Source organism: Bombina bombina, chromosome 5, assembly GCF_027579735.1.
Source record: "Bombina bombina isolate aBomBom1 chromosome 5, aBomBom1.pri, whole genome shotgun sequence".
NCBI classification, from domain to species: Eukaryota; Metazoa; Chordata; class Amphibia; order Anura; family Bombinatoridae; genus Bombina; species Bombina bombina.
Genome location: NC_069503.1, coordinates 519314050 through 519341785, shown reverse-complemented (window position 1 = coordinate 519341785; position 27736 = coordinate 519314050). Strand labels below are relative to the sequence as shown.

The 27736-nt window shown below is 38.6% G+C and overlaps 1 protein-coding gene across 1 annotated transcript in view; it reads left to right on the top strand.

The window, feature by feature from the left end:
- DPY19L1 (dpy-19 like C-mannosyltransferase 1) overlaps positions 1 to 27736 on the top strand; it is a 550250-nt gene that overhangs the window by 464808 nt on the left and 57706 nt on the right. Inside the window, exons 18-19 of the mRNA XM_053715774.1 lie at positions 14354 to 14384; positions 22792 to 22911. Coding sequence (XP_053571749.1) covers positions 14354 to 14384; positions 22792 to 22911 — 151 coding nt within the window. The remainder of the gene's footprint in view (positions 1 to 14353; positions 14385 to 22791; positions 22912 to 27736) is intronic.

Genomic DNA, 27736 nt, shown 5'->3' with positions numbered 1-27736 from the left:
TACTGTTCAGGGATGCATACAACCTACACTAACCTTTCTTTATACCAGTTCCTCTCCTCCATTGCTATCTCCTTGAACCCCCTTAGCATGTAAGCCTAAGAGCCCAGCTATTTGTAGATCACCTTCTTAAGAGCTGACTACAACAGTGCGACCCTTGGCACTACCCATTTGATCTCTATAAATGTTTCCTTGAATACCGCCTATGTTTATAGCGCTGCAGAATCTGTTGGCGAGCTACAAATAACCGATAATAATAATAAAGATCCAAGAATATTTACCAAGGTTCTCAGTGCCCTTTTATCTGTAATCAGCGTTAAGGGTATTGCAGTATTTCTTTACTTGGACAATATCTTGGTACTATCTTTTCATTTAGCAGATTCTCACATAAACAACTATTGATGTTTCTTCAAAGACATGGTCACCCTTTTTAGATTTCCAGATATATTCAGTGTCTATGACTCTTTTCCTGACAGAAAAGAGGCGAATACTATTGATTTCAGCTTGTCTGAACCTTCAGTCTATGGAAGTACTAATCCTCATGATTACAGTTTCAGACGCAATTCCATTTGCTCGTTTTTATATGAGACCTCTTCAGCTTTGTATGTTGCTCCAATGGTGCAAGGATTATACTCAGATATCCCAACAGATATTCTTAGATCCCAATGTGCACCTATCTCTGACTTGGTGGCTAAACCACTGATCTATTATTCAAGGGGCTTCTTTTGCTCATCCTACCTGGTCTGTGTTAACCACAGATGCAAATCTTTCAGGTTGGGGAGTGGTCTGGGGGTCTCTGACAGCACAATGGGTTTAGAATCTTCGAGAGGCGAGGTAACCAATCAATCTCTATTGAAAAGGGAGCCTTATCTCCATTTTCAGACATATAATATTACGGCAGTAGCTTATGTCAATCATCAAGGGGGAACTCAAAGTTCCCTAGCTATGATAGAGGTATCTCAAATTCTTTCTTGGGCAGAAATAAATTCTTAAAATCAAAAAGAGGAGATGGGTGACAGCAACAATTATTTTATTATATTTTATGAAGACAACAAAATAACAACGTTTCGGGAGCCAATCCCTTAGTCATGCTATAACTTTTATATACACTTACACCACTAGATGGCACCAAAGATACATTAACCATTTCATCACTAATTGATCTGTATATAAATCGTCCTGCTCGAACATAATTCTAGTGGATCATCATTTAATCAAATTACCTTCTAAATCAGACCTTACACATTGAAGCAGATAGAAAAACTAAAAATCTAATCTAATTATGAGATATTTTATAAAAATATTAATAAATCCCATTCCCTATTCATACCTCCTGGTTTAAGGGTCCCTAGCTCATATATCCAGAATGATTCTCTTTGTTTTTGCATAAGTTCCCTATTACCTCCTCTTGGTTTTTCTACATGATCTATTATTTTAAAACATAATTGGCTTATGGTGTGACCAGCACTTTAAAAATGATTCGCTAGGGGGGCACTTACATTTTTTTTTCTTATATAACTCAATCTGGCTGTCCTTGTAAACTCTCTGATATAGACCCTCCCACATGGACATGTAACCATATAGACCAGTGTTTTCCAACTTAACAGGTCACATATTTATTATATCTTAAATAGAGCACAGGCGAACTAATCAGCTGATGGGTGAACTGATTATTTCACCTGTGCTCTAGTTAAGATATAATGAATATTTGGCCTGTTAAGGGTCCTGAGGACTGGGTTTGGGAAACACTGATATAGACAATGTACGTGGTAAGACAAGTGTAAAAACCTTTTATGGTGTATTTTTTCCAATTATGATGGTGATAGAAAGCTTACCTTTAGTCATGTTGCCACAACAAGAGCAACTCAGGCAGGGATAGCATCCATGATTTTTGGTAGTTATAAAGCCCAAGCCTGACTTCTTATTACTGCCTATATTAGCTTTTACCAATTTTTCTTGCAGATACTTGTCCCTGCAGGCATAGAGACTTTTTAGAATTCTGGGTTATCAAGATTACATCTAGAAAGGATATTTTAATGTTTCTTAATGATGCGTAATACATCCTTACTCTGTGAATTGAATTCTGACACAAACATCAGATGTTGTTCCTTTTTATTATCTTTTTTATATTAATTTTTATTGGGGCCAACTAGATTAGATATAGGGATAGTTTTAACATATTCAATTTCATTTTCAATCATAATTTTTTGGATACCCTCATGCTATAAATCTTTCACCCATTTCTTTTAATCTTTGATCAACTAGTTCATCATCTAAAATAAATTCTTGCCTCATCACTATGATTCACATCCCAAGTGTAGACAACTGGGAGGCAGATTACCTCAGTCTTCAGTCCCTACATCCAGGATCGTGGTCTCCCCATCAAGATGTGTTCTATCTTATTGTACAAATATGGGGCCTACCAGAAATATCTGATGGCCTCTCATTTGAACAAACTTCCTAGGTACCTTGCAAGGTCCAGTGATCCTCAGGCAGAGAAGCTTCCTGGAGTGATTTCCAAAATAGAAATGGAACAGTCATTTGACACCCTAATAGCCCCAGGGTGGCCTCACAGGATTTGGTATGTAGATCTGGTCCGAATGTCCAGTTGTCTGCCTTGGCCTCTTCCTCTAACGCCAGACCTTCTGTCTCTAGGTCCTATTTCCCATCCGGATCTAAACTTAATGGTGTGGAAATTGAACGCTTAGTTCTCAGTCATAGAGTATTTTCTGGCTCTGTGATTAACACTATGATTTAAGCCTGCAAGCATGTTTCTAGAAAGATCTATTACAAAATTTGGAAAACTTACATTTCGTGAGGTACTACCCATGATTATTACTGGCATTCTTTTAGAATTCCTAGGATTCTTAAATTTCTACAGAATGGTTAGGATAAAAGTTTATCTGCCAGTTCTCTGAAGGGCCAAATATATGCCCTTTCTGTATTGTTTCATAAGAAAATTGCTAATCTTCCTGATGTTCATTGTTTTGTTCAGGCTTTAATCCGGATTAAACCTATTATTAGGCCTATTTCTACTCCTTGGAGTCTTCACCTAGTATTAACAGTTTTACTGGCTTCTCCTTTTGAGCCTATGCATAAATTGGACATTAAACTACTTTCTTAGAAAGTGCTGTTTTATTTGGCTATCTCTTCTGCTAGAAAAGTTTCTGAATTATCTTCTCTCTTGTAAGTCTCCTTATCTAATTTTCTATCAAGATAAAGCTGTTTTGTGGACTACTTTCCAATTTTTACATAAAGTTGTTAGCTCTCACAACATTAATAGGGAAATTATAGTTCCCTCGTGTCCTAATCCAAAAAATGCTACTGAAAAATCCTTGCATTCTTTGGATGTTGTTAGATCATTGGAATATTATGTTGATAATTCAAAGGATTTTAGACAGACTTCTTGCCTGTTTGTTCTTTTTTTCTGGTCCTAAGAAAGGCTAGAAGGCCTCTGCTATTTCTTTAGCCTCTTGGTTGAAACTTGTGATTCACAAAGTTTAGTTGGAGGGGAGTCAGCCTCCACCTCAGAGAATTACAGCTCATTCTAGTAGATCGGTTGCCACATCCTGGGCTTTCAAGAATGAGGCTTCATTTGATTAAATTTGCAAAGTGGCCACTTAATCTTCTCTGCATACCTTTTCTAAATTTTACCATTTTTATGTTTTTGCCTCGTCAGAAGCAGCTTTTGGTAGAAAGGTCCTTCAGGGAGTTGTCTCAGTGTGATTATTGTGCCTAGATAATGAGTTTTTTGTCATTAAAGACATTATTTTGGGTTATGAATTTAATTTCTCAGCAAGAAAAGCTGTTTTTATTTTATGTCTCCCTTTCTTGTTACTCGTGGACTTCCACATCTTGGGTATTATATCCCATACATAACAGCTTGTAGACTCTCGCACCACTTATATGAAAGAAAACATAATTTATATCTTACCTGATAAATTAATTACTTTCATGGTGTCGAGAGTCCACGAGGCCCCACCCATTTGGGGATTGTTTTTTGTTTACAGCACATCTTTTTTCCTGCTCCTCATTTTGCCTTTTTCTCCTTTTAAACACCTCACCACTTGGCTATTTGTAAAAATGAGGTATGAGTGAGGTGGTGGTGGGGGGTTTATAAGTTTTCAGGCTCATAGCTCACTCAACTAGAGTAGTTGCGACATTATGGGTTTTCGTAGCAGATGTCATGCCAAAGGAAGTTTGTAAGGCTTCTGTTTGGAGATTGCATCATACCTTCATTTTGCATTACAAGCTTAATGTATGCCAATCTGCTTCTACTGAATTTGACTGTAAAGTGTTATCCTTTGTTTCAAACTGAATACATTTGTGTCTCCTTTGCATTATATATTTTTGTCTAGTTTCTTTTTCCCCACCCTGATTTATTGTATTCTGCTTTGGTAATTGTCTTACTGTTAAGCATTACCAGGGAGGGCCAAGAGAACTAGGAATGTGTCTTGCTTACAAGTGAGAACCCCTTTCCTGAGTTGCGGGAACAAAACTGACCACTCCCCTAGTTACCTGTATATAGGTAATCCCCTCCTCCTCCTAGTGCTGTCCAGCCAAATAGGTAGCATTACCTGGGGATATGGGCCAATATATATTAATTGCCTATTTCTTTCATGTAATTAGCAAGAGTCCATGAGCTAGTGACGTATGGGATATACATTCCTACCAGGAGGGGCAAAGTTTCCCAAACCTCAAAATGCCTATAAATACACCCCTCACCACACCCACAAATCAGTTTTACAAACTTTGCCTCCGATGGAGGTGGTGAAGTAAAGTTTGTGCTAGATTCTACGTTGATATGCGCTCCGCAGCAAGTTGGAGCCCGGTTTTCCTCTCAGCGTGCAGTGAATGTCAGAGGGATGTGAGGAGAGTATTGCCTATTTGAATGCAGTGATCTCCTTCTACGGGGTCTATTTCATAGGTTCTCTGTTATCGGTCGTAGAGATTCATCTCTTACCTCCCTTTTCAGATCGACTATATACTCTTATATATACCATTACCTCTGCTGATTCTCGTTTCAGTACTGGTTTGGCTTTCTACAAACATGTAGATGAGTGTCCTGGGGTAAGTAAATCTTATTTTCTGTGACACTCTAAGCTATGGTTGGGCACTTTGTTTATAAAGTTCTAAATATATGTATTCAAACATTTATTTGCCTTGACTCAGAATGTTCAACTTTCCTTATTTTCAGACAGTCAGTTTCATATTTGGGATAATGCATTTGATTTAATCATTTTTTCTTACCTTCAATTTGACTCTTCCCTGTGGACTGTTAGGCTCGCGGGGGCTGAAAATGCTTCATTTTATTGCGTCATTCTTGGCGCGGACTTTTTTGGCGCAAAAAATTTGTTTCCGTTTCCGGCGTCATACGTGTCGCCGGAAGTTGCGTCATTTTTTGACGTTATTTTGCGCCAAAAATGTCGGCGTTCCAGATGTGGCGTCATTTTGGCGCCAAAAAGCATTTAGGCGCCAAATAATGTGGGCGTCTTATTGGCGCGAAAAATATGGGCGTCGCTTTTGTCTCCACATTATTTAAGTCTCATTTTTCATTGCTTCTGGTTGCTAGAAGCTTGTTCTTTGGCATTTTTTCCCATTCCTGAAACTGTCATTTAAGGAATTTGATCAATTTTGCTTTATATATATGTTGTTTTTTCTCTTACATATTGCAAGATGTCTCACGTTGCATCTGAGTCAGAAGATACTACAGGAAAATCGCTGTCTAGTGCTGGATCTACCAAAGCTAAGTGTATCTGCTGTAAACTTTTGGTAGCTATTCCTCCAGCTGTTGTTTGTATTGATTATCATGACAAACTTGTTAAAGCAGATAATATTTCCTTTAGTAAAGTACCATTGCCTGTTGCAGTTCCTTCAACATCTAAGGTGCAGAATGTTCCTGATAATATAAGAGATTTTGTTTCTGAATCCATAAAGAAGGCTATGTCTGTTATTTCTCCTTCTAGTAAACGTAAAAAATCTTTTAAAACTTTTCTCCCTACAGATGAATTTTTAAATGAACATCATCATTCTGATTCTGATGACTCTTCTGGTTCAGAGGATTCTGTCTCAGAGGTTGATGCTGATAAATCTTCATATTTATTTAAAATGGAATTTATTCGTTCTTTACTTAAAGAAGTACTAATTGCTTTAGAAATAGAGGATTCTGGTCCTCTTGATACTAATTCTAAACGTTTGGATAAGGTATTTAAAGCTCCTGTGGTTATTCCAGAAGTTTTTCCTGTTCCTAATGCTATTTCTGCAGTAATTTCCAAAGAATGGGATAAATTGGGTAATTCATTTACTCCTTCTAAACGTTTTAAGCGATTATATCCTGTGCCGTCTGACAGATTAGAATTTTGGGACAAAATCCCTAAAGTTGATGGGGCTATTTCTACCCTTGCTAAACGTACTACTATTCCTACGTCAGATGGTACTTCGTTTAAGGATCCTTTAGATAGGAAAATTGAATCCTTTCTAAGAAAAGCTTATCTGTGTTCAGGTAATCTTCTTAGACCTGCTATATCTTTGGCTGATGTTGCTGCAGCTTCAACTTTCTGGTTGGAAACTTTAGCGCAACAAGTAACACATCATGATTCTCATGATATTATTATTCTTCTACAGCATGCTAATAATTTTATCTGTGATGCCATTTTTGATATTATCAGAGTTGATGTCAGGTTTATGTCTCTAGCTATTTTAGCTAGAAGAGCTTTATGGCTTAAAACTTGGAATGCTGATATGGCTTCTAAATCAACTTTACTTTCCATTTCTTTCCAGGGTAACAAATTATTTGGTTCACAGTTGGATTCCATTATTTCAACTGTTACTGGTGGGAAAGGAACTTTTTTACCACAGGATAAAAAATCTAAAGGTAAAAGCAGGGCTAATAATCGTTTTCGTTCCTTTCGTTTCAACAAAGAACAAAAGCCTGATCCTTCATCCTCAGGAGCAGTTTCAGTTTGGAAACCATCTCCAGTCTGGAATAAATCCAAGCCAGCTAGAAAGGCAAAGCCTGCTTCTAAGTCCACATGAAGGTGCGGCCCTCATTCCAGCTCAGCTGGTAGGGGGCAGGTTACGTTTTTTCAAGGAAATTTGGATCAATTCTGTTCACAATCTTTGGATTCAGAGCATTGTTTCAGAAGGGTACAGAATTGGTTTCAAGATGAGACCTCCTGCAAAGAGATTTTTTCTTTCCCGTGTCCCAGTAAATCCAGTAAAAGCTCAAGCATTTCTGAAATGTATTTCAGATCTAGAGTTGACTGGAGTAATTATGCCAGTTCCAGTTCTGGAACAGGGGATGGGGTTTTATTCAAATCTCTTCATTGTACCAAAGAAGGAGAATTCCTTCAGACCAGTTCTGGATCTAAAAATATTGAATCGTTATGTAAGAATACCAACGTTCAAGATGGTAACTGTAAGGACTATCTTGCCTTTTGTTCAGCAAGGGAATTATATGTCCACAATAGATTTACAGGATGCATATCTGCATATTCCGATTCATCCAGATCATTATCAGTTCCTGAGATTCTCTTTTCTGGACAAGCATTACCAGTTTGTGGCTCTGCCGTTTGGCCTAGCTACAGCTCCAAGAATTTTTACAAAGGTTCTCGGTGCCCTTCTGTCTGTAATCAGAGAACAGGGTATTGTGGTATTTCCTTATTTGGACGATAGCTTGGTACTTGCTCAGTCTTTACATTTAGCAGAATCTCATACGAATCGACTTGTGTTGTTTCTTCAAGATCATGGTTGGAGGATCAATTTACCAAAAAGTTCTTTGATTCCTCAGACAAAGGTAACCTTTCTGGGTTTCCAGATGGATTCAGTGTCCATGACTCTGTCTTTAACAGACAAGAGACGTCTAAAATTGATTGCAGCTTGTCGAAACCTTCAGTCACAATCATTCCCTTCGGTAGCCTTATGCATGGAAATTCTAGGTCTTATGACTGCTGCATCGGACGCGATCCCCTTTGCTCGTTTTCACATGCGACCTCTTCAGCTCTGTATGCTGAAGCAATGGTGCAAGGATTACACGAAGATATCTCAATTAATATCTTTAAAACCGATTGTTCGACACTCTCTAACATGGTGGACAGATCACCATCGTTTAATTCAGGGGGCTTCTTTTGTGCTTCCGACCTGGACTGTAATTTCAACAGATGCAAGTCTCACAGGTTGGGGAGCTGTGTGGGGATCTCTGACGGCACAAGGAGTTTGGGAATCTCAGGAGGTGAGATTACCGATCAATATTTTGGAACTCCGTGCAATTTTCAGAGCTCTTCAGTTTTGGCCTCTTCTGAAGAGAGAATCGTTCATTTGTTTTCAGACAGACAATGTCACAACTGTGGCATACATCAATCATCAAGGAGGGACTCACAGTCCTCTGGCTATGAAAGAAGTATCTCGAATTTTGGTTTGGGCGGAATCCAGCTCCTGTCTAATCTCTGCGGTTCATATCCCAGGTATAGACAATTGGGAAGCGGATTATCTCAGTCGCCAAACGTTGCATCCGGGCGAATGGTCTCTTCACCCAGAGGTATTTCTTCAGATTGTTCAAATGTGGGAACTTCCAGAAATAGATCTGATGGCGTCCCATCTAAACAAGAAACTTCCCAGGTATCTGTCCAGATCCCGGGATCCTCAGGCGGAGGCAGTGGATGCATTATCACTTCCTTGGAAGTATCATCCTGCCTATATCTTTCCGCCTCTAGTTCTTCTTCCAAGAGTAATCTCCAAGATTCTGAAGGAATGCTCGTTTGTTCTGCTGGTAGCTCCGGCATGGCCTCACAGGTTTTGGTATGCGGATCTTGTCCGGATGGCCTCTTGCCAACCGTGGACTCTTCCGTTAAGACCAGACCTTCTGTCACAAGGTCCTTTTTTCCATCAGGATCTGAAATCCTTAAATTTAAAGGTATGGAGATTGAACGCTTGATTCTTGGTCAAAGAGGTTTCTCTGACTCTGTGATTAATACTATGTTACAGGCTCGTAAATCTGTATCTCGAGAGATATATTATAGAGTCTGGAAGACTTATATTTCTTGGTGTCTTTCTCATCATTTTTCTTGGCATTCTTTTAGAATACCGAGAATTTTACAGTTTCTTCAGGATGGTTTAGATAAGGGTTTGTCCGCAAGTTCTTTGAAAGGACAAATCTCTGCTCTTTCTGTTCTTTTTCACAGAAAGATTGCTATTCTTCCTGATATTCATTGTTTTGTACAAGCTTTGGTTCGTATAAAACCTGTTATTAAGTCAATTTCTCCTCCTTGGAGTTTGAATTTGGTTCTGGGAGCTCTTCAAGCTCCTCCATTTGAACCTATGCATTCATTGGACATTAAATTACTTTCTTGGAAAGTTTTGTTCCTTTTGGCCATCTCTTCTGCCAGAAGAGTTTCTGAATTATCTGCTCTTTCTTGTGAGTCTCCTTTTCTGATTTTTCATCAGGATAAGGCGGTGTTGCGAACTTCTTTTGAATTTTTACCTAAAGTTGTGAATTCCAACAACATTAGTAGAGAAATTGTGGTTCCTTCATTATGTCCTAATCCTAAGAATTCTAAGGAGAAATCGTTGCATTCTTTGGATGTTGTTAGAGCTTTGAAATATTATGTTGAAGCTACGAAATCTTTCCGTAAGACTTCTAGTTTATTTGTTATCTTTTCCGGTTCTAGAAAAGGCCAGAAAGCTTCTGCCATTTCTTTGGCATCTTGGTTGAAATCTTTAATTCATCTTGCCTATGTTGAGTCGGGTAAAACTCCGCCTCAAAGAATTACAGCTCATTCTACTAGGTCAGTTTCTACTTCCTGGGCGTTTAGGAATGAAGCTTCGGTTGACCAGATTTGCAAAGCAGCAACTTGGTCCTCTTTGCATACTTTTACTAAATTCTACCATTTTGATGTATTTTCTTCTTCTGAAGCAGTTTTTGGTAGAAAAGTACTTCAGGCAGCGGTTTCAGTTTGAATCTTCTGCTTATGTTTTTCATTAAACTTTATTTTTGGGTGTGGATTATTTTCAGCAGGAATTGGCTGTCTTTATTTTATCCCTCCCTCTCTAGTGACTCTTGTGTGGAAAGATCCACATCTTGGGTAGTCATTATCCCATACGTCACTAGCTCATGGACTCTTGCTAATTACATGAAAGAAAACATAATTTATGTAAGAACTTACCTGATAAATTCATTTCTTTCATATTAGCAAGAGTCCATGAGGCCCGCCCTTTTTTTGTGGTGGTTATGATTTTTGTATAAAGCACAATTATTCCAATTCCTTATTTTATATGCTTTCGCACTTTTTTATCACCCCACTTCTTGGCTATTCGTTAAACTGAATTGTGGGTGTGGTGAGGGGTGTATTTATAGGCATTTTGAGGTTTGGGAAACTTTGCCCCTCCTGGTAGGAATGTATATCCCATACGTCACTAGCTCATGGACTCTTGCTAATATGAAAGAAATGAATTTATCAGGTAAGTTCTTACATAAATTATGTTATTTTAGCTAGAAGAGCTTTATGGCTTAAAACTTGGAATGCTGATATGTCTTCTAAGTCAACTTTGCTTTCCCTTTCTTTCCAGGGTAATAAATTGTTTGGTTCACAGTTGGATTCTATTATTTCAACCGTTACTGGGGGGAAAGGAACTTTTTTACCACAGGATGAAAAATCTAAAGGTAAATTTAGGTCCGCTAATCGTTTTCGTTCCTTTCGTCATAATAAGGAACGAAAGCCTGATCCTTCCCCTACAGGAACAGTATCAGTTTGGAAACCATCTCCAGTCTGGAATAAATCCAAGCCCTTTAGAAAGCCAAAGCCAGCTCCCAAGTCCACATGAAGGTGCGGCCCTCATTCCAGCTCAGCTGGTAGGGGGCAGATTACGTTTTTTCAAAGAAATTTGGATCAATTCGATTCACAATCTTTGGATTCAGAACATTGTACAGAATAGGCTACAAGATAAGGCCTCCTGCAAGAAGATTTATTCTTTCCCGTGTCCCAATAAATCCAGTGAAGCCTCAAGCATTTCTGAAATGTGTTTCAGATCTAGAGTTGGCTGGAGTAATTGTGCCAGTTCCAGTTCTGGAACAGGGGCTGGGGTTTTACTCAAATCTCTTCATTGTACCAAAGAAGGAGAATTCCTTCAGACCAGTTCTGGATTTAAAAATATTGAATCGTTATGTAAGGATACCAACATTCAAAATGGTAACTATAAGGACTATTCTGCCTTTTGTTCAGCAAGGGCATTATATGTCCACAATAGATTTACAAGATGCATATCTGCATATTCCGATTCATCCAGATCACTATCAGTTTCTGAGATTCTCTTTCCTAGACAAGCATTACCAGTTTGTGGCTCTGCCGTTTGGCCTAGCAACAGCTCCAAGGATTTTTTCAAAGGTTCTCGGTGCCCTTCTATCTGTAATCAGAGAACAGGGTATTGTGGTATTTCCTTATTTGGACGATATATTGGTACTTGCTCAGTCTTCACATTTAGCAGAATCTCATACGAATCAACTTGTATCGTCTCTTCGAGAACATGGTTGGAGGATCAATTTACCAAAGAGTTCGTTGATTCCTCAGACAAGGGTAACCTTTTTAGGTTTCCAGATAGATTCAGTGTCCATGACTCTGTCGCTGACGGACAAAAGACGTCTGAAATTGGTTTCAGCTTGTCGAAACCTTCAGTTTCAATCATTCCCTTCGGTAGCCTTATGCATGGAAATTCTAGGTCTTGACTGCTGCATCGGACGCGATCCCCTTTGCTCGTTTTCACATGCGACCTCTTCAGCTCTGTATGCTGAACCAGTGGTGCAGGGATTATACAAAGATATCGCAATTAATATCTTTAAAACCGATTGTACGACACTCTCTGACGTGGTGGACAGACCACCATCGTTTAGTTCATGGGGGCTTCTTTTGTTCTTCCGACCTGGACTGTGATCTCAACAGATGCAAGTCTGACAGGTTGGGGAGCTGTATGGGGATCTCTGACAGCACAAGGGGTTTGGGAATCTCAGGAGGCGAGATTACCAATCAACATTTTGGAACTCCGTGCGATTTTCAGAGCTCTTCAGTCGTGGCCTCTTCTAAAGAGAGAGTCATTCATTTGTTTTCAGATGGACAATGTCACAACCGTGGCATATGTCAATCATCAAGGAGGGACTCACAGTCCTCTGGCTATGAAAGAAGTATCTCAAATACTTGTTTGGGCGGAATCCAGCTCCTGTCTAATTTCTGCGGTTCATATCCCAGGTATAGACAATTGGGAAGCGGATTGTCTTAGTCGCCAGACGTTACATCCGGGCGAGTGGTCACTTCACCCAGAGGTATTTCTTCAGAATGTTCAAATGTGGGGACTTCCAGAAATAGATCTGATGGCTTCTCATATAAACAAGAAGCTTCCCAGGTATCTGTCCAGATCCAGGGATCCTCAGGCGGAAGCAGTGGATGCATTGTCACTTCCTTGGAGGTATCATCCTGCCTATATCTTTCCGCCTCTAGTTCTTCTTCCAAAAGTGATTTCCAAAATTCTAAAGGAGCGTTCGTCTGTTCTGCTGGTGGCTCCAGCATGGCCTCACAGGTTTTGGTATGCGGATCTTGTCCGGATGGCTACTTGCCAACCATGGACTCTTCCGTTAAGACCAGACCTTCTATCGCAAGGTCCTTTTTTCCATCAGGATCTCAAATCCTTAAATTTGAAGGTATGGAGATTGAACGCTTGATTCTCAGTCATAGAGGTTTCTCTGACTCCGTAATTAATACTATGTTACAGGCTCATAAATCTGTATCTAAGAAGATATATTATCGAGTCTGGAAGACTTACATTTCTTGGTGTTCTTCTCATCATTTTTCCTGGCATTCTTTTAGAATTCCTAGAATTTTACAGTTTCTTCAGGATGGTTTGGATAAAGGTTTGTCTGCAAGTTCCTTGAAAGGACAAATCTCTGCTCTTTCTGTTCTTTTTCACAGAAAGATTGCTAATCTTCCTGATATTCATTGTTTTGTACAGGCTTTGGTTCGTATAAAACCTGTTATTAAGTCAATCTCTCCTCCTTGGAGTTTGAATTTGGTTCTGGGGGCTCTTCAAGCTCCTCCGTTTGAACCTATGCATTTGCTGGATATTAAATTACTTTCTTGGAAAGTTTTGTTTCTTCATTTAAAATTTTTACCTAAGGTTGTAAATTCTAACAACATTAGTAGAGAAATTGTAGTTCCTTCATTGTGTCCTAATCCTAAGAACTCTAAGGAAAGATCGTTGCATTCTTTGGATGTAGTTAGAGCTTTGAAATATTATGTTGAAGCTACTAAAGATTTCCGAAAGACTTCTAGTCTATTTGTTATCTTTTCTGGTTCTAAGAAAGGTCAGAAGGCTTCTGCCATTTCTTTGGCATCATGGTTAAAGTCTTTGATTCATCATGCTTATGTTGAATCATTTAGAACTCCGCCTCAAAGGATTACAGCTCATTCGACTAGGTCAGTTTCTACTTCCTGGGCGTTTAGGAATGAAGCTTCGGTTGATCAGATTTGCAAAGCAGCAACTTGGTCTTCTTTGCATACTTTTACTAAATTTTACCATTTTGATGTGTTTTCTTCTTCAGAAGCAGTCTTTGGTAGAAAAGTACTTCAGGCAGCTGTTTCAGTTTGATTCTTCTGCTTATAATTTCAGTTTTTTCATTATAAGATTTAAACTTTGTTTTGGGTATGGATTATTTTTCAGCGGAATTGGCTGTCTTTATTTTATCCCTCCCTCTCTAGTGACTCTTGCGTGGAAGATCCACATCTTGGGTATTCATTATCCCATACGTCACTAGCTCATGGACTCTTGCTAATTACATGAAAGAAAACATAATTTATGTAAGAACTTACCTGATAAATTAATTTCTTTCATATTAGCAAGAGTCCATGAGGCCCACCCTTTTTTGTGGTGGTTATGATTTTTTTGTATAAAGCACAATTATTCCAATTCCTTATTTTTTTTCTTATCACCCCACTTCTTGGCTATTCGTTAAACTGCTTTGTGGGTGTGGTGAGGGGTGTATTTATAGGCATTTTGAGGTTTGGGAAACTTTGCCCCTCCTGGTAGGAATGTATATCCCATGTGTCACTAGCTCATGGACTCTTGCTAATATGAAAGAAATTAATTTATCAAGTAAGTTCTTACATAAATTATGTTATTTTTGTGTTAATTTCTATTTATTTATTAGCATGAAACTTTTTATTCTAACTACACGAATTGCTTAATTTAATGATACGGATTGTATATAATCTGGTGTCATTAACTACTTAAAGTTAATTTTGTACAATTAGATACATTTTCTTAGTTTGTGTATACACTGTTTATTTTATGAATTTACATTATCTTTTTTTATTTGCAGTTTCCAAAGAGACAATTCAAACAATGGAGAGGTAAGGATAGGTAGGCAATGTCAACATAAATGGGCCATTATATTTGTTTTGCCATAATGTATTTCTCTTTTCTGTTCATTATTGCTTTTATCAACAGTTATGTTTTTTTGCATCCCACCACTAAGTGAATTTAAGTAGGAAATGAGAATCACTCAATGTTTTTTGCTTCAAAGATACATATTTCTCTTTTGTAGAAATATAACCTACAGAGATTTAAATCCAAAGGCTAAATAAGTTTATGTGAATGAGATTGAAGTTGTATTTTTTGTTTTATTTTCAAAGTTTTTACTGCTCGAAGTGCATATTCTTGAAAACACAAAAGCATATTATACAGTGAGAACAAGGTGTCATGATCTCCATTTGAAGGGTAGTTAGTTCAGAAGTACTTTGCAATAACATTTCTTCACAGAAGAGGTAGTTGATTCATGGAATAACTTTTATTAGAGGTCGTAAAGACAACCACTGTTGGACACTTTAGTAAGGCATGGGATAAGTATAAGGCTAACCTATGAACTAAATAAACTTACACATTATGGGAAATATGGGTAGACTTGGGCCTATGGTTGCTATCTGCTGTCAAAAGCTGTTTCAGTGTAAATGGTGTAATGTAGATTGTTTCTAATTAATTAAAAGAGGTTTAAAAAATACTTTTCTAAAACATGTATGCACAGTGTAATTAATGTTGACAGCAAAAGTAGAATCCCTACACTGTTTGCTGGCTGGGGTTTGCTAGGCACTTATAACTGGTAATCAAAAAGGCCTAGAGACCGCCATGACTCCTTGTTTTAACACCCAGAAGCCCCTTTTTTAATATAAAGCCTCAACTCAGGTTATCTTACATAAGATGGTGAGAGTCCACAAGTTATCAGGTGTGGCAATATTCCCCTCCTGACCACTAGGAGGAGACAAAAGACACCCACTTCCCTCTCACTTGCAATTATCCTCAGTAATTTTCTATTGCTTGATGAGGAGTGAGGTGAAAGTGAAGTGCAACATCTACTCATCGTTTGAAAGGGGATCCTCTAACTGCTCTGAGCCTTGAATCCTCCTTGCAGTAACATGTGGTTCAGAGGGGCAGACAAGGATTTATCAGCCAGGCCTTAAAAGGTCTTTTCTCAGTAAAGAAATGTTGCAGGCCTCCCTGGTCTACAGTAAGCTCGCCAGGTGAAATATGGATTTGTCCACCAATCCCCTGGGTTGAGATGCTGTTACCGATTTAGAACCTTGGCATTGTGCTCACCCTGCATAGAATGGGCTCGTGTACTGGAAGTTTCTGCAGCTGAGCTAAGCACAATGGATGGAGGTGCTGAGAAGTAAGCACCTGCACTTTCATACCCCACTAGCTATTAGTATAAAAATGTTTATGCTTTGCATAGTCTGTGGACGTATATTTATACACCATACACCTTATACTTGAAGTTTATAGCACTTTTGGACGCTTTAAAAAATAAAATAAATTTAGGTTACTGTTGCTTTAAATTTCACACAGTTAATTGTGTTCTAAGAATCTGCTTCTGAGCTATGCATGGTATGTTTTACTTCTCCTTAAACTATTTCTTTACTGTTACTTTACTATGGAGCAAACTGGTGCAGCTGAGGGCTCTGGTCCGTCAGCTGATCATCTGGAAGGCAGATCCTCTAACCCCTTCTAGTTTGTGTTTGCTTTGTAAGGATTCTTAGGCGCCTCATCTGCTCAATCTATTGCTAATCCTAAACAGGGTTTACTGCGCTTCCAAGGGTTTTTACCCAATCAGAGGTGCTCCCAGAGGAGTTCATTAGTGAGGTTTTAGCTTTCTTGCCTCCAGCTGTTAAGCGCAGATGTTTGCAAGGATTTGAAAATGGTCCTTCTTTCCTTTTAACTCATCAGGAACTTCCTTTCATTTTAGGCTTAAACATATTCATGCGTTATTGTGCGAAGATTTAATTGCTTTAGATGTAGAGGATTGTCCTACTGCAGCCAAGCAGCCTGTTAAAAAACATGTTTTTAAGACAGCTCTTTAACAGCCTTTCTTTTTCCCCGTGCCAGATTCATTTTCTGAAATTATTTCTAAGGAATGACAGATGCCAGGTATTCCTTTTGTTCCAGCTACAAAATTTAAATCTAGGTTTCCTCTTCCTTCTTTTGATACAGAGAGTTGGGAAACTGTTTAAAACTTAAAGTTAAGTAAGCTATTTTCACTTTGACCAGGCGTACCATTGTTCCATCGGTTAAATTAAAAAAACTTGAAGGTTTTCAAAGGTGATCCTTTCAGTTTGCAGATTTTATGTTTAGACCTGCAATCAGTGTAACCTGTGTCGCTGCAGCCACTGTTTTTCTTTTGGTGTGATTATCTCTCAGAACTTGTTTCTGGGAAGACAACTCTGGATGAGGTTTAGGATCATATGAATGTCCTGAAAACCGCAAATTCCTTTGTTTGTTATACAGTAGTGGAAATGATTCACATTAATGCTAAGAATGCAGCAAAAGTTGTTTTAGCTGGGTGAGCTTTGTGGCTTATGTCTTGGTCTGCTGATTATAAACGCAGATGTCTTTCTCACCTTCCAGTGTAGATATCTGTTTGGTCTTGGACTGGACTATTATTGCTACAGTCACTGGGAGTAAAGGAAGCTTTTCTGCTCCTGAATAATAAACATAAGGGTATGCTTAGATCCGCAGGGTGTTTTTTTTTTTTATCTTTGGGCAATTAAAGGCTCAGAAATATGCTCCCTCCCTTTTGGTCCGGCTACAGCTCCCAGGGTGTTTACAAAAGTATTGGAAGCTCTGTTGTGTGTGGCTCGAGCTCAAGGAATTTGTGTAGTTTCTTACTTGGATGACATCTTAGTTCAGGCTCATTTTCATCTGGCTATATCACACTCAGATTGTTCTTCAGTTGCTTCATGTTTGGAAAATAAATCTCCCAAAAAGCTCATTAACTCCTCAGACCTGTGTGTCTTTTCTGGAGTTCATAATTGATTTCATGACTTTTTTTCTCAGAAAAAGTGCTAAGAAAACTGATCTGTGAAAGTTTTATCACTTTGATGTGAATTCTTTTGAGGCTGGCTTTTGCAGGAAAGTTCTGCAGGCCGTAGTGCCAGACTAGTAACATACTGCCTTCACTGTTTGTCGCCATAATTCACTGTGGTCTTATGGACTCTCGGGCTTGAATATTGATTCCCACACATGACTCACTATCTCATGAAAGAAAAAGTTCATGCGTACCTAATAAATTCATGTATTTCATGGTGGTGAAAGCCCCCTTTTGTTAAGGTTGTGGTAGTACTTGTTTTGCACTTCTTTGACCCGCTTTATCTTAACTGCTTTTCTTTTTCTCCCCTCATCTGATTGGCTATATATATGACTGAGGATCATGGGAAGTAGAAGGGATTAAAAGCTCTAGTGTGTTGAGGTGTCTTATGCCTCTTCCTAGTGGTCAGGAGGGGAATATTCCCACACGTGATGATTAATGTAATTTTCAGATAAGCATAAATTTTGTTTTTATAGCCAGTGATTCACCTGGCATGTATAAATGTGCATTTATTTTAGTATAGGCTTAGGGGAGCCCATATATCCAAACTTTTTTTTACATATTCCCAAAGGGTCTTTTATATGTGTGTATAACCCATTCTTCTTGTTAGAACAGAATTTAGAAAAAAAAAAAACTTTTTTTACAACCTTGTTAATTAAAATTTTAATAAAAATATATATTTTTTTACACATATTGTTGAATTCTCACTTGGTATATACATAAAATAGTATTATAGTGTGAATTTGAATATGCTGAAAAATAAACAATATATAATGTGTGGGTTTCTAATTGAAAAAATTTCCTACAGTGAGGTTTAAATGTGAGCAGCACCTAAAAACAGCTCAGCACATGGGTGGATATGGCTCAGCAGTTAAAGGGACACCAAACACTAAATAAATTTCATGCACCTCCCTCTAAGCATGGGTCTGCCTTTATGGAACCAAGGTTACACGGCAGGTATCTGAAGGTGAATTACTATACAAGTGCAAATGGGTCAGCACTGGAATATAGGTAAAGATAGATTTCAACATGGCAGCACCCATGGCTAAATGGAGGTGGGGAATAACTTTAATACTATGATTATAAAATGTATTTAGTGTTTAATGTTGCTTTAAATCTGTGTAGGATGTAATTAACCTAATTGTCTAATTAGCCACAGCTGAAGGAAATAAGGTAAGCATATTTAACAAGGTGCTCAAGTGGTGGATCACTGGACTGTTCTTGGTTTACAAAACCCTGCAAATTGTGCTAAGATTTTTTTTATATATATATTTTACTGTATACGTGTGTTCAACTGTTGATATAAAGGGGTCTATTTAACAAAGGGCCAGACAGACAGGGGCAGACATCTCCACCACTGTCCACCCAGCAATAGGCTTCCAGCATATACCATTACTATGCCACTCCCTGTCAACCACCCTGGTTGGAGCCCATACTATGATTGTATACAAATTGACTTCAATGCCCCTTATATCTTTATTATTAATATATTTTTGTTCTACTTTGCTTTTTGTTTATTTCGATTTGCACTGTGTGTACCTTATTCCCTCCTCTTCTAACACTCTCGCTTGCTCTGCTTTCACTGTCTCACATGGTCTCTGTTCCTGCTTTATCACACATTTAAAGGGACCTGAATCCCCAAAAAAATATTTTATGATTTAGGTAGAACATACAATTTTAAACAACTTTCCAGTTTACTTCTATTATCAAATTTGCTTTATTCTCTTGGTATGCTTTGTTTAAGGAGCAGCAGTGCACTACTGGTTTCTAACTGAACACATGGGTGAGCCAATGACAATCGGCATATATATGCAGCCACCAATCAGCAGCTAGAACTTAGTTTTTTTGCTGCTCCTGAGCTTTCCTATATAAACCTGCAAAGGATAACAAGAGAAGGAAGCAAATTAAATGATAGAAGTCAATTGAAAAGTTGTTTAAAATTGAATATCTAATTATGACTTGACTGTCCCTTTACTTCACTTTCCCATATCTCACTTCCATGTATGTCCCTTCTGTCATTTTGCCTGTTTAAAGGGACATTAAACACTAAACAAATGCTAGATAGAGTGATGTATTCAAAGCAAACATTAGCAGGGATAGGCAAGGTTGTCCATACACGGACACTGGTGTCCCTGAGTAGCCCTTGCAGTGTCCGCCACAACCTTAGTATATGTTTTCTTACTGATTAAATAATAGGAATAAAAAAAAAAATATGTGGTGTGAATAAAGTTAGTGGCTTGTCAAGAGACTGCTAGCGATATTGGGTGATAAGTTATGGAATAAATAAAGCCTGAGTGAAATACTGGATGTGTATCTGCATCTGTATAATAACACCCAGCACTATATAATGACACAGTAGTGACACTGGCTCATGGGTATAGCCAGACAAGTGCTGGTTATAGGGTCAGTGGTATCTGCATCAGTATAATAACACCCAGCTCTATACAAAGACACAGTAGTGACACTGGCACATGCGTATAGCCAGAGGAGGGCTGGTTATATAATCAGTGGTATCTGCATCAGTATAATAACACCAAGCACTATACAATGACACAGTAGTGACACTGGCACATGTGTATAGCCAGGCAAGGACTGGTTATAGGGTCAGTGGTATCTGCATCAGTATAATAACACCCAGCACAATATAATGACACAGTAGTGACACTGGTTCATGGGTATAGCCAAAGGAGGGCTGGTTATAGGATCAATGGTATCTGCATCAGTATAATAACACCCAGCACTATATAATGACACAGTAGTGACACTGGTTCATGGGTATAGTTAGAGGAGGGCTGGTTATAGGATCAATGGTATCTGCATCAGTATAATAACACCCAGCACTATATAATGACACAGTAGTGACACTGGCACATGCGTATAGCCAGAGGAGGGCTGGTTATAGAATCAGTGGTATCTGCATCAGTATAATAACACCAAGCACTATACAATGACACAGTAGTGACACTGGCCACATGCATATAGCCAGACAAGGGCTGGTTATAGGGTCAGTGGTATCTGCATCAGTATAATAACACCCAGCATTATATAATGACACAGTAGTGACACTGGCACATGGGTATAGCCAGAGGAGGGCTGTTTATAATGTCAGTGGTATCTGCATCAGTATAATAACACCCAGCACTATATAATGACACAGTAGTGACACTGGTTCATGGGTATAGTTAGAGGAGGGCTGGTTATAGGATCAATGGTATCTGCATCAGTATAATAACACCCAGCACTATATAATGACACAGTAGTGACATTGGCACATGGGTATAGCCAAAGGAGGGCTGGTTATAGGATCAATGGTATCTGCATCAGTATAATAACACCCAGCACTATATAATGACACGGTAGTGACACTGGTTCATGGGTATAGCCAAAGGAGGGCTGGTTATAGGATCAGTGGTATCTGCATCAGTATAATAACACCCAGCACTATATAATGACACAGTAGTGACACTGGCTCATTGGTATAGCCAGATGAGGGCTGGTTATAGGATCAGTAGTATCTGCATCAGTATAATAACACCCAGCACTATATAATGACACAGTAGTGACACTGGCTCATGGGTATAGCCAGATGAGGGCTGGTTATAGAATCAGTGGTATCTGCATCAGTATAATATAACCAAGCACTATACAATGACACAGTAGTGACACTGGCACATGGGTATAGCCAGACAAGGGCTGGTTATAGGATCAGTGGTATCTGCATCAGTATAATAACACCCAGCACTATATAATGACACAGTAGTGACACTGGCACATGCGTATAGCCAGACAAGGGCTGGTTATAGGGTCAGTGGTATCTGCATCAGTATAATAACACCCAGCACTATATAATGACACAGTAGTTACACTGGCACATGGGTATAGCCAGAGGAGGGCTGGTTATAGAATCAGTGGTATTTGCATCAGTATAATAAAACCAAGCACTATACAATGACACAGTAGTGACACTGGCACATGGGTATAGCCAGACAAGGGCTGGTTATAGGGTCAGTGGTATCTGCATCAGTATAATAACACCCAGCACTATATAATGACACAGTAGTGACACTGGCACATGGGTATAGCCAGAGGAGGGCTGGTTATAGGATCAGTGGTATCTGCATCAGTATAATAACACCAAGCACTATACAAAGACACAGTAGTGACACTGGCTCATGGGTATAGCCAGAGGAGGGCTGGTTATAGGATCAGTGGTATCTGCATCAGTATAATAACACCCAGCACTATATAATAACACAGTAGTGACACTGGCACATAGGTATAGACAGAGGAGGGCTGGTTATAGGGTCAGTGGTATCTGCATCAGTATAATAACACCCAGCACTATATAATAACACAGTAGTGACACTGGCACATGGGTATAGCCAGAGGAGGGCTGGTTATAGGATCAGTGGTATCTGCATCAGTATAATAACACCCAGCACTATATAATAACACAGTAGTGACACTGGCTCATGGGTATAGCCAGACAAGGGCTGGTTATAGGGTCAGTGGTATCTGCATCAGTATAATAACACCCAGCACTATATAATGACACAGTAGTGACACTGGCTCATGGGTATAGCCAGATGAGGGCTGGTTATAGAATCAGTGGTATCTGCATCAGTATAATAACACCCAGCGCTATATAATGATACAGTAGTGACACTGGCTCATGGGTATAGCCAGACAAGGGCTGATTATAGGATCAGTGGTATCTGCATCAGTATAATAACACCCAGCACTATATAATGACACAGTAGTGACACTGGCTCATGGGTATAGCCAGACAAGGGCTGATTATAGGATCAGTGGTATCTGCATCAGTATAATAACACCCAGCACTATATAATGACACAGCAGTGACACTGGCACATGGGTATAGCCAGAGGAAGGCTGGTTATAGGGTCAGTGGTATCTGCATCTGTATAATAACACCAAGCACTATATAATGACACAGTAGTGACACTGGCACATGGGTATAGCCAGAGGAGGGCTGGTTATAAGATCAGTGGTATCTGCATCAGTATAATAACACCAAACACTATACAAAGACACAGTAGTGACACTGGCTCATGGGTATAGACAGAAGAAGGCTGGTTATAGGATCATTGGTATCTGCATCAGTATAATAACACCCAGCACTATACAATAATGTTTTTAATTTCAAATGTACCTTGGTGTCCTTCACTAAGGTCTGTACTTTGAAAAATGTCCGCCACAGCCTTGTCTGTGCCTATCCCTGAACATTAGCCTGAGAATAATATTTTTTTATTGATATTATTTTATATTCATTCTGTCACTCTATCTTTCAGAATTTGCCTGGAAGGCATACCATGTTGATTATTTCAAAAATTCCTAAATTATGAAGCATAAACTTTGTTTTTCTTTTCATTTTTCCATAGCTGGTGTATCATGCATTGCAACTAATAGCCTATGCTGTTCTTGCTATTTTAATTATGAGACTGAAGCTATTTCTGACACCTCACATGTGCATAATGGCTTCCTTGATATGTTCAAAACAGGTGAGATATTCTTTATAGAGTATATGGCATAAATTGTATTTTTATATTGTATTTATACATTTATTACATTTTTAAGAAGTCCTTTGAGTGACTTTTTCACTTTAGATATATATGCTGATAATTTTAAAAAGGAGCACCTGCGCAAACTATAGGTTGTGAGTGCATGACAATGGATGTAGATATATATATATATATAGCTAGCTTGTAAGTAAGTGCTGGACTTTCTCTGCGTGTTGTATTAATTTGTTTTGTAATTTTCCCTATGGGCCTGTCTGGGGTTAACTGCGTGTGACTCTGGGGACAGCACTGCTTCCTGTCAGTGCCATTGAGCACCCAGGGCTGAGCATGTTGTAGGGTCATGGGATGTGTACCCAGTCCAGTCTGAGAGTGCAGTCCCCTTCCGTGTTTTGTGTGTGTGTATGTATATATATATATATATATATATATATTTGTGTGTGTATGTATATATATATATATATATATATATATATATAATATATACACACACACATATTTTTTTATATATATATATATATATATATAATTCCAAGCCCTAAGCCACTAGCCAGCCCAAAATTTTACTCGCCTCTTTTGATCCCGCCCACACCACACCCACTACCCACCCCTTTTTGCATATGTTTAGCAAATGTGAAACACCTTTATTGTGCAGTATTTTTTTTAATATTGTTTCTTTCCTATGGCATGGAGACTCCACAAAACATTCTAATTACTAGTGGGATATTCACTCCTGGCCAGCAGGAGGAGGCAAAGAGCACCCCAGCAGAGCTGTTAAGTATCACTTCCATTACCCATAACCCCCAGTCATAGTCTTTGCCTTTATCACGGGAGGATAGCAAAAATGTTGTCTGAAGATTTCTTTATTTTTTTTTTTTATAAATAGCTTTAATATTGAGAATAATATGAAGTTTACACATGGCTGGAGACGCAGCTCCAAGTTAGTACAATTTGGTTATCCAATCATATATTCAGCTAATTCAATTTTGATAATAAACAAGAAACAAAGGGGTAAGGGAAACAAAAACAAGGGACAAGAAAAAAAACATAAAACGTGTAGGTTGTTACAGACTGCATGGAAAGTAAAGCTTTTGGGTGTATGTGACCAGGTTTTTCTCTGAATTTAAAATGTGCATAGTAGGCTAATTATATACGGACCAAGTTATACGTATGTCTGTGAGTTGCGGCTTAGTTTAGTTATTTTTAAGGTATGTCTCCCACAACAGTATCATTTCCGTGTAGGTATTCATTTTATCAAGTTTTAAGTAATATAATTCCTCCAACAACAACAATTCAGAAACTCTTTGTATCCACATCTTCTCTGTGGGTGGGTCTGTAGACTTCCAATTCTTAGATATTAAAAATGTAATACTATTGGTCATTATGAAGAATAGTTTTATATTTTATTTTAGGAGGTTTATTTAATAGCCATATGAGAGGGTCTCATGGAATCTGGATTTCTAGGATGTCTTCATTTTCTAAGATAATGGATCTCCAAAAGTCTTGTATAGATGTGCACCACCACCAAGTGTTCCATATCGCTACCCACGTGACCACAGCACCAACATTTATTGTTTGTTCTTTTTAATAGCCGGTGGAGTTTTCAGGGAGTGAAGTACCATCTATGCAAAATCTTTAGGTTCATTTCAAGTGTTGCTGAAGATTTAGACGTTTTAAAGGGACAGTCAAGTCCAAAAAAAACTTTTATGATTTAAATAAGGAATGCAATTTTAAACAACTTTCCAATTTACTTTTATCACCAATTTTGCTTTGTTCTCTTGGTATTTTTAGTTGAAAGCTAATTCTAGGAGGTTCATATGCTAGTTTCTTAGACCTTGAAGACTCCCTCTAATCTGAATGCATTTTGACCACTAGAGGGCATTAGTTCATGTGTTTCATATAGATAGCATTGAGCTCATGCATGTGAAGTTACCCTGGAGTGAGCACTGATTGGCTAAAATGCAAGTCTGTCAAAAGAACTGAAATAAGGGGGCCGTTTGCAGAGGCTTTGTTACAAGGTAATTACAGAGGTAAAAAGTGTATTTCTATAACAGTGTTGGTTATGCAAAACTGGACAATGGGTAATAAAGGGATTATCTTTCTTTTTAAACAACAACAATTCTGGTGTTGACTGTCCCTTTAAGTGAGGAATGGGTTATTGCTAAAGATGTCTGTGGAGTTATGATAATTCCAAGGTCCGTTTCCCATCTTTGAAAATATGACAATGTATGACCTGGGATAGGGGTACTCAGAATTCGATATAGAAGAGATAGAGTATGTCTGATTGGAGGTTCCCTTTTACATAGGTGTTCAAACTTTGTTAGGGGTCTAGTCATGTTTCTGTTTTGTTGGTGTGTTGCTATAAATTTGTGTACTCGTCTATAGGTAAACCAGTTTTTGAAGCATGTGAATCCCTGTTGTACAAGAGTCTCCTGGGATTTTATTTGTTCTTGTTCTATAACCCAGAGTATTGGGAAGTTATATAAATGAGAGGGTGGGTGGTGTGACAAAGTGGACACACCTAAGTCTAATTCTCCATTGTTTATTAGTGAGGTAAGTGGGGAGGGTTTACATGTGAGGTGTGGGAAGTGGAGTATAGCTTTATCCCATGTTTTATATGTTTCTGAAATAATCGGGTTATCATATTGCCTTTGGGGCATTGGTTTTGTTAATGACCAGCAAGGTCTGGTCATATTAGTAGATTGGGATATGTGATGTTCTAGTGAGACCCATCTTTTGTGTGATGGTGTCTGAAGATTTTAATCCTTTTAATCTGTACTTTTCCCTGAAAGCAAGGATTGGGGCTATGCTGTGTCCATGCCAATCTCTTTAGTAAGAGTAATGGTAGCTATTAGCAGTTAGAAGACAGTGAGGTAGTCTTTGCTTAAACTTCTAACAGTATTGCTACCCCTGTTATAGAAAGCCAGAGTTGTTTATTATGTTCTTTCTTTTCTATAGGTCCTTGGTAGATATGGTGAAGCTGCCACACCTCAGAAAACAGCGTTCCCTTCTAGGTTTGAAGGTACCGGCACTATAGGGGTTAAATCCTTGTGGAAAGTATTTAAATCTCTTTTAGGGGCATTGCTTTTATGTGAAAAGAGGCATCATTTTTTATTGGGGGCTCAAAGATAGGAGAGTGTATGAAGTGTTTGTTTTACTTCTTGTTGCAATCACTTTTCAGCTCAGCTTATTGGCCCAATCACTTTTGCTGTGCTGCTGTTGGTTTTCGCACCATTTTTGTTTGGCGTAATATAAAAAAAAAGTTTTTTATTGCGGTCATGTGACTGCTCCTCGGCACTTCCATTTTTCGGCTTCTCTGTTCAGATTGGAGTTTGCCGCGGTGAGTGTGGAGGCTGTATTTTTTTCTATCTACAGTGGCAAGTGGATTTGGGTTGTTCCTGTAACAAGGAGGTGTTTTTTGCTACCAGGTGTGTCCTGTTTTTTGTGCTAGTGGGATAGCAACTTCTGGAGGGGTAAGACCTCAGCAGAGCTGAGGGTTTTAAGAGCTTATTTATGTTTTATTGCTTCATATAAATAAACTTAATTTGGCATTAAGAATTTTTTTTGTTTTGTTAATTGTGAATTGATTCCTAATTATGGACAGTAATACTGAAGTTGATTCATTTGAAATATGCTTATTGTGTTTGGAGGCTTAGATAGTTCCTCCTGTACAGTTTTGCTCTTCATGTTTAAATAAAACTTTAAAGTTATAAGATAAGATGTCTCTCCCTAAGCCTTCTGTCTCTCAGGATAGTGTTATCCTAGCTATGCCTCAGCTTTCCCCTCAAGCTTCCCAAGCTTCACATGCAGTGCCCTGTGGTTCCTCTCAACTCCTGGGGGTGTTTTTTTACCTGGGGATTTTGCTGCAAAGATTACTTCTGCTGTTTCTGCAGCTTTATCAGCTTTTCCAAAGGTTTCTGGTAAACGAAAGAGGAAATCTAAACATATTGATGTTAGTATGTTTGTCTCAATTATCTGATGAGGATGATTCTTCAGTGGCTTCTGAGGGGGCATTGTCATAGTCTGATACTGTAGTGACAAATTCTGCACATTCAGAGGAGATTAAGTTCAGATTTAGGTTAGAACACCTTTGAGTTCTTTTGAAGGAGTTTCTTGCTACTTTGGAAGAATCCGAATCTGTTGCGGAGAATCCAAAGAGGTCTAGTAAGCTTAATAGGGTATATGATGTACCCTCATCTCTGGAAGTATTTCCAATTCCAGACCGTATGGCAGATGATATAACTCAGGAATGGGATAAACCAGGGATTCCTTTTTGCCCGTCTTTTGTTTTTAAAAAGAAGTTTCTTGTTGCTGGCTCTATTTGTGACTCGTGGCTCAATGTGCCCAAGGTAGAGGGAGCTATCTCTACTCTGGCTAAGAGAACTACTATTCCTATTGAAGATAGTTGTTCTTTCAAGGATCCCATGGATAAGAAGCTTGAGGCTTTTTTGAAGAAGATGTACATTCATCAGCGATTACAATGGCAACCTTTTGTGTTGCTAATATTGCAACAGTTGCAGGGGCAGCCTCTTATTGGTGTGATGATTTATCTAATCTTATCCTAGAAGAGACTTCTATAGCGGGGATTTAAGACAGGATAAAGGTTCTAAAGCTAACCAATACCTTTAATTGTGATGCCAACATGCAAGTTCTTAGGTTGGGTGCTAAGATTTTTGGTTTTACTGTTTTAGCTTGCAGAGCTCTCTGGTTAAAATCTTGGTCTGCAGATGTTACATCCAAGTCCAAGCTTCTATCTCTGACTTATAAGGGTACAATCTTGTTTGGACCAGGTCTGGCAGAATAGACCTAA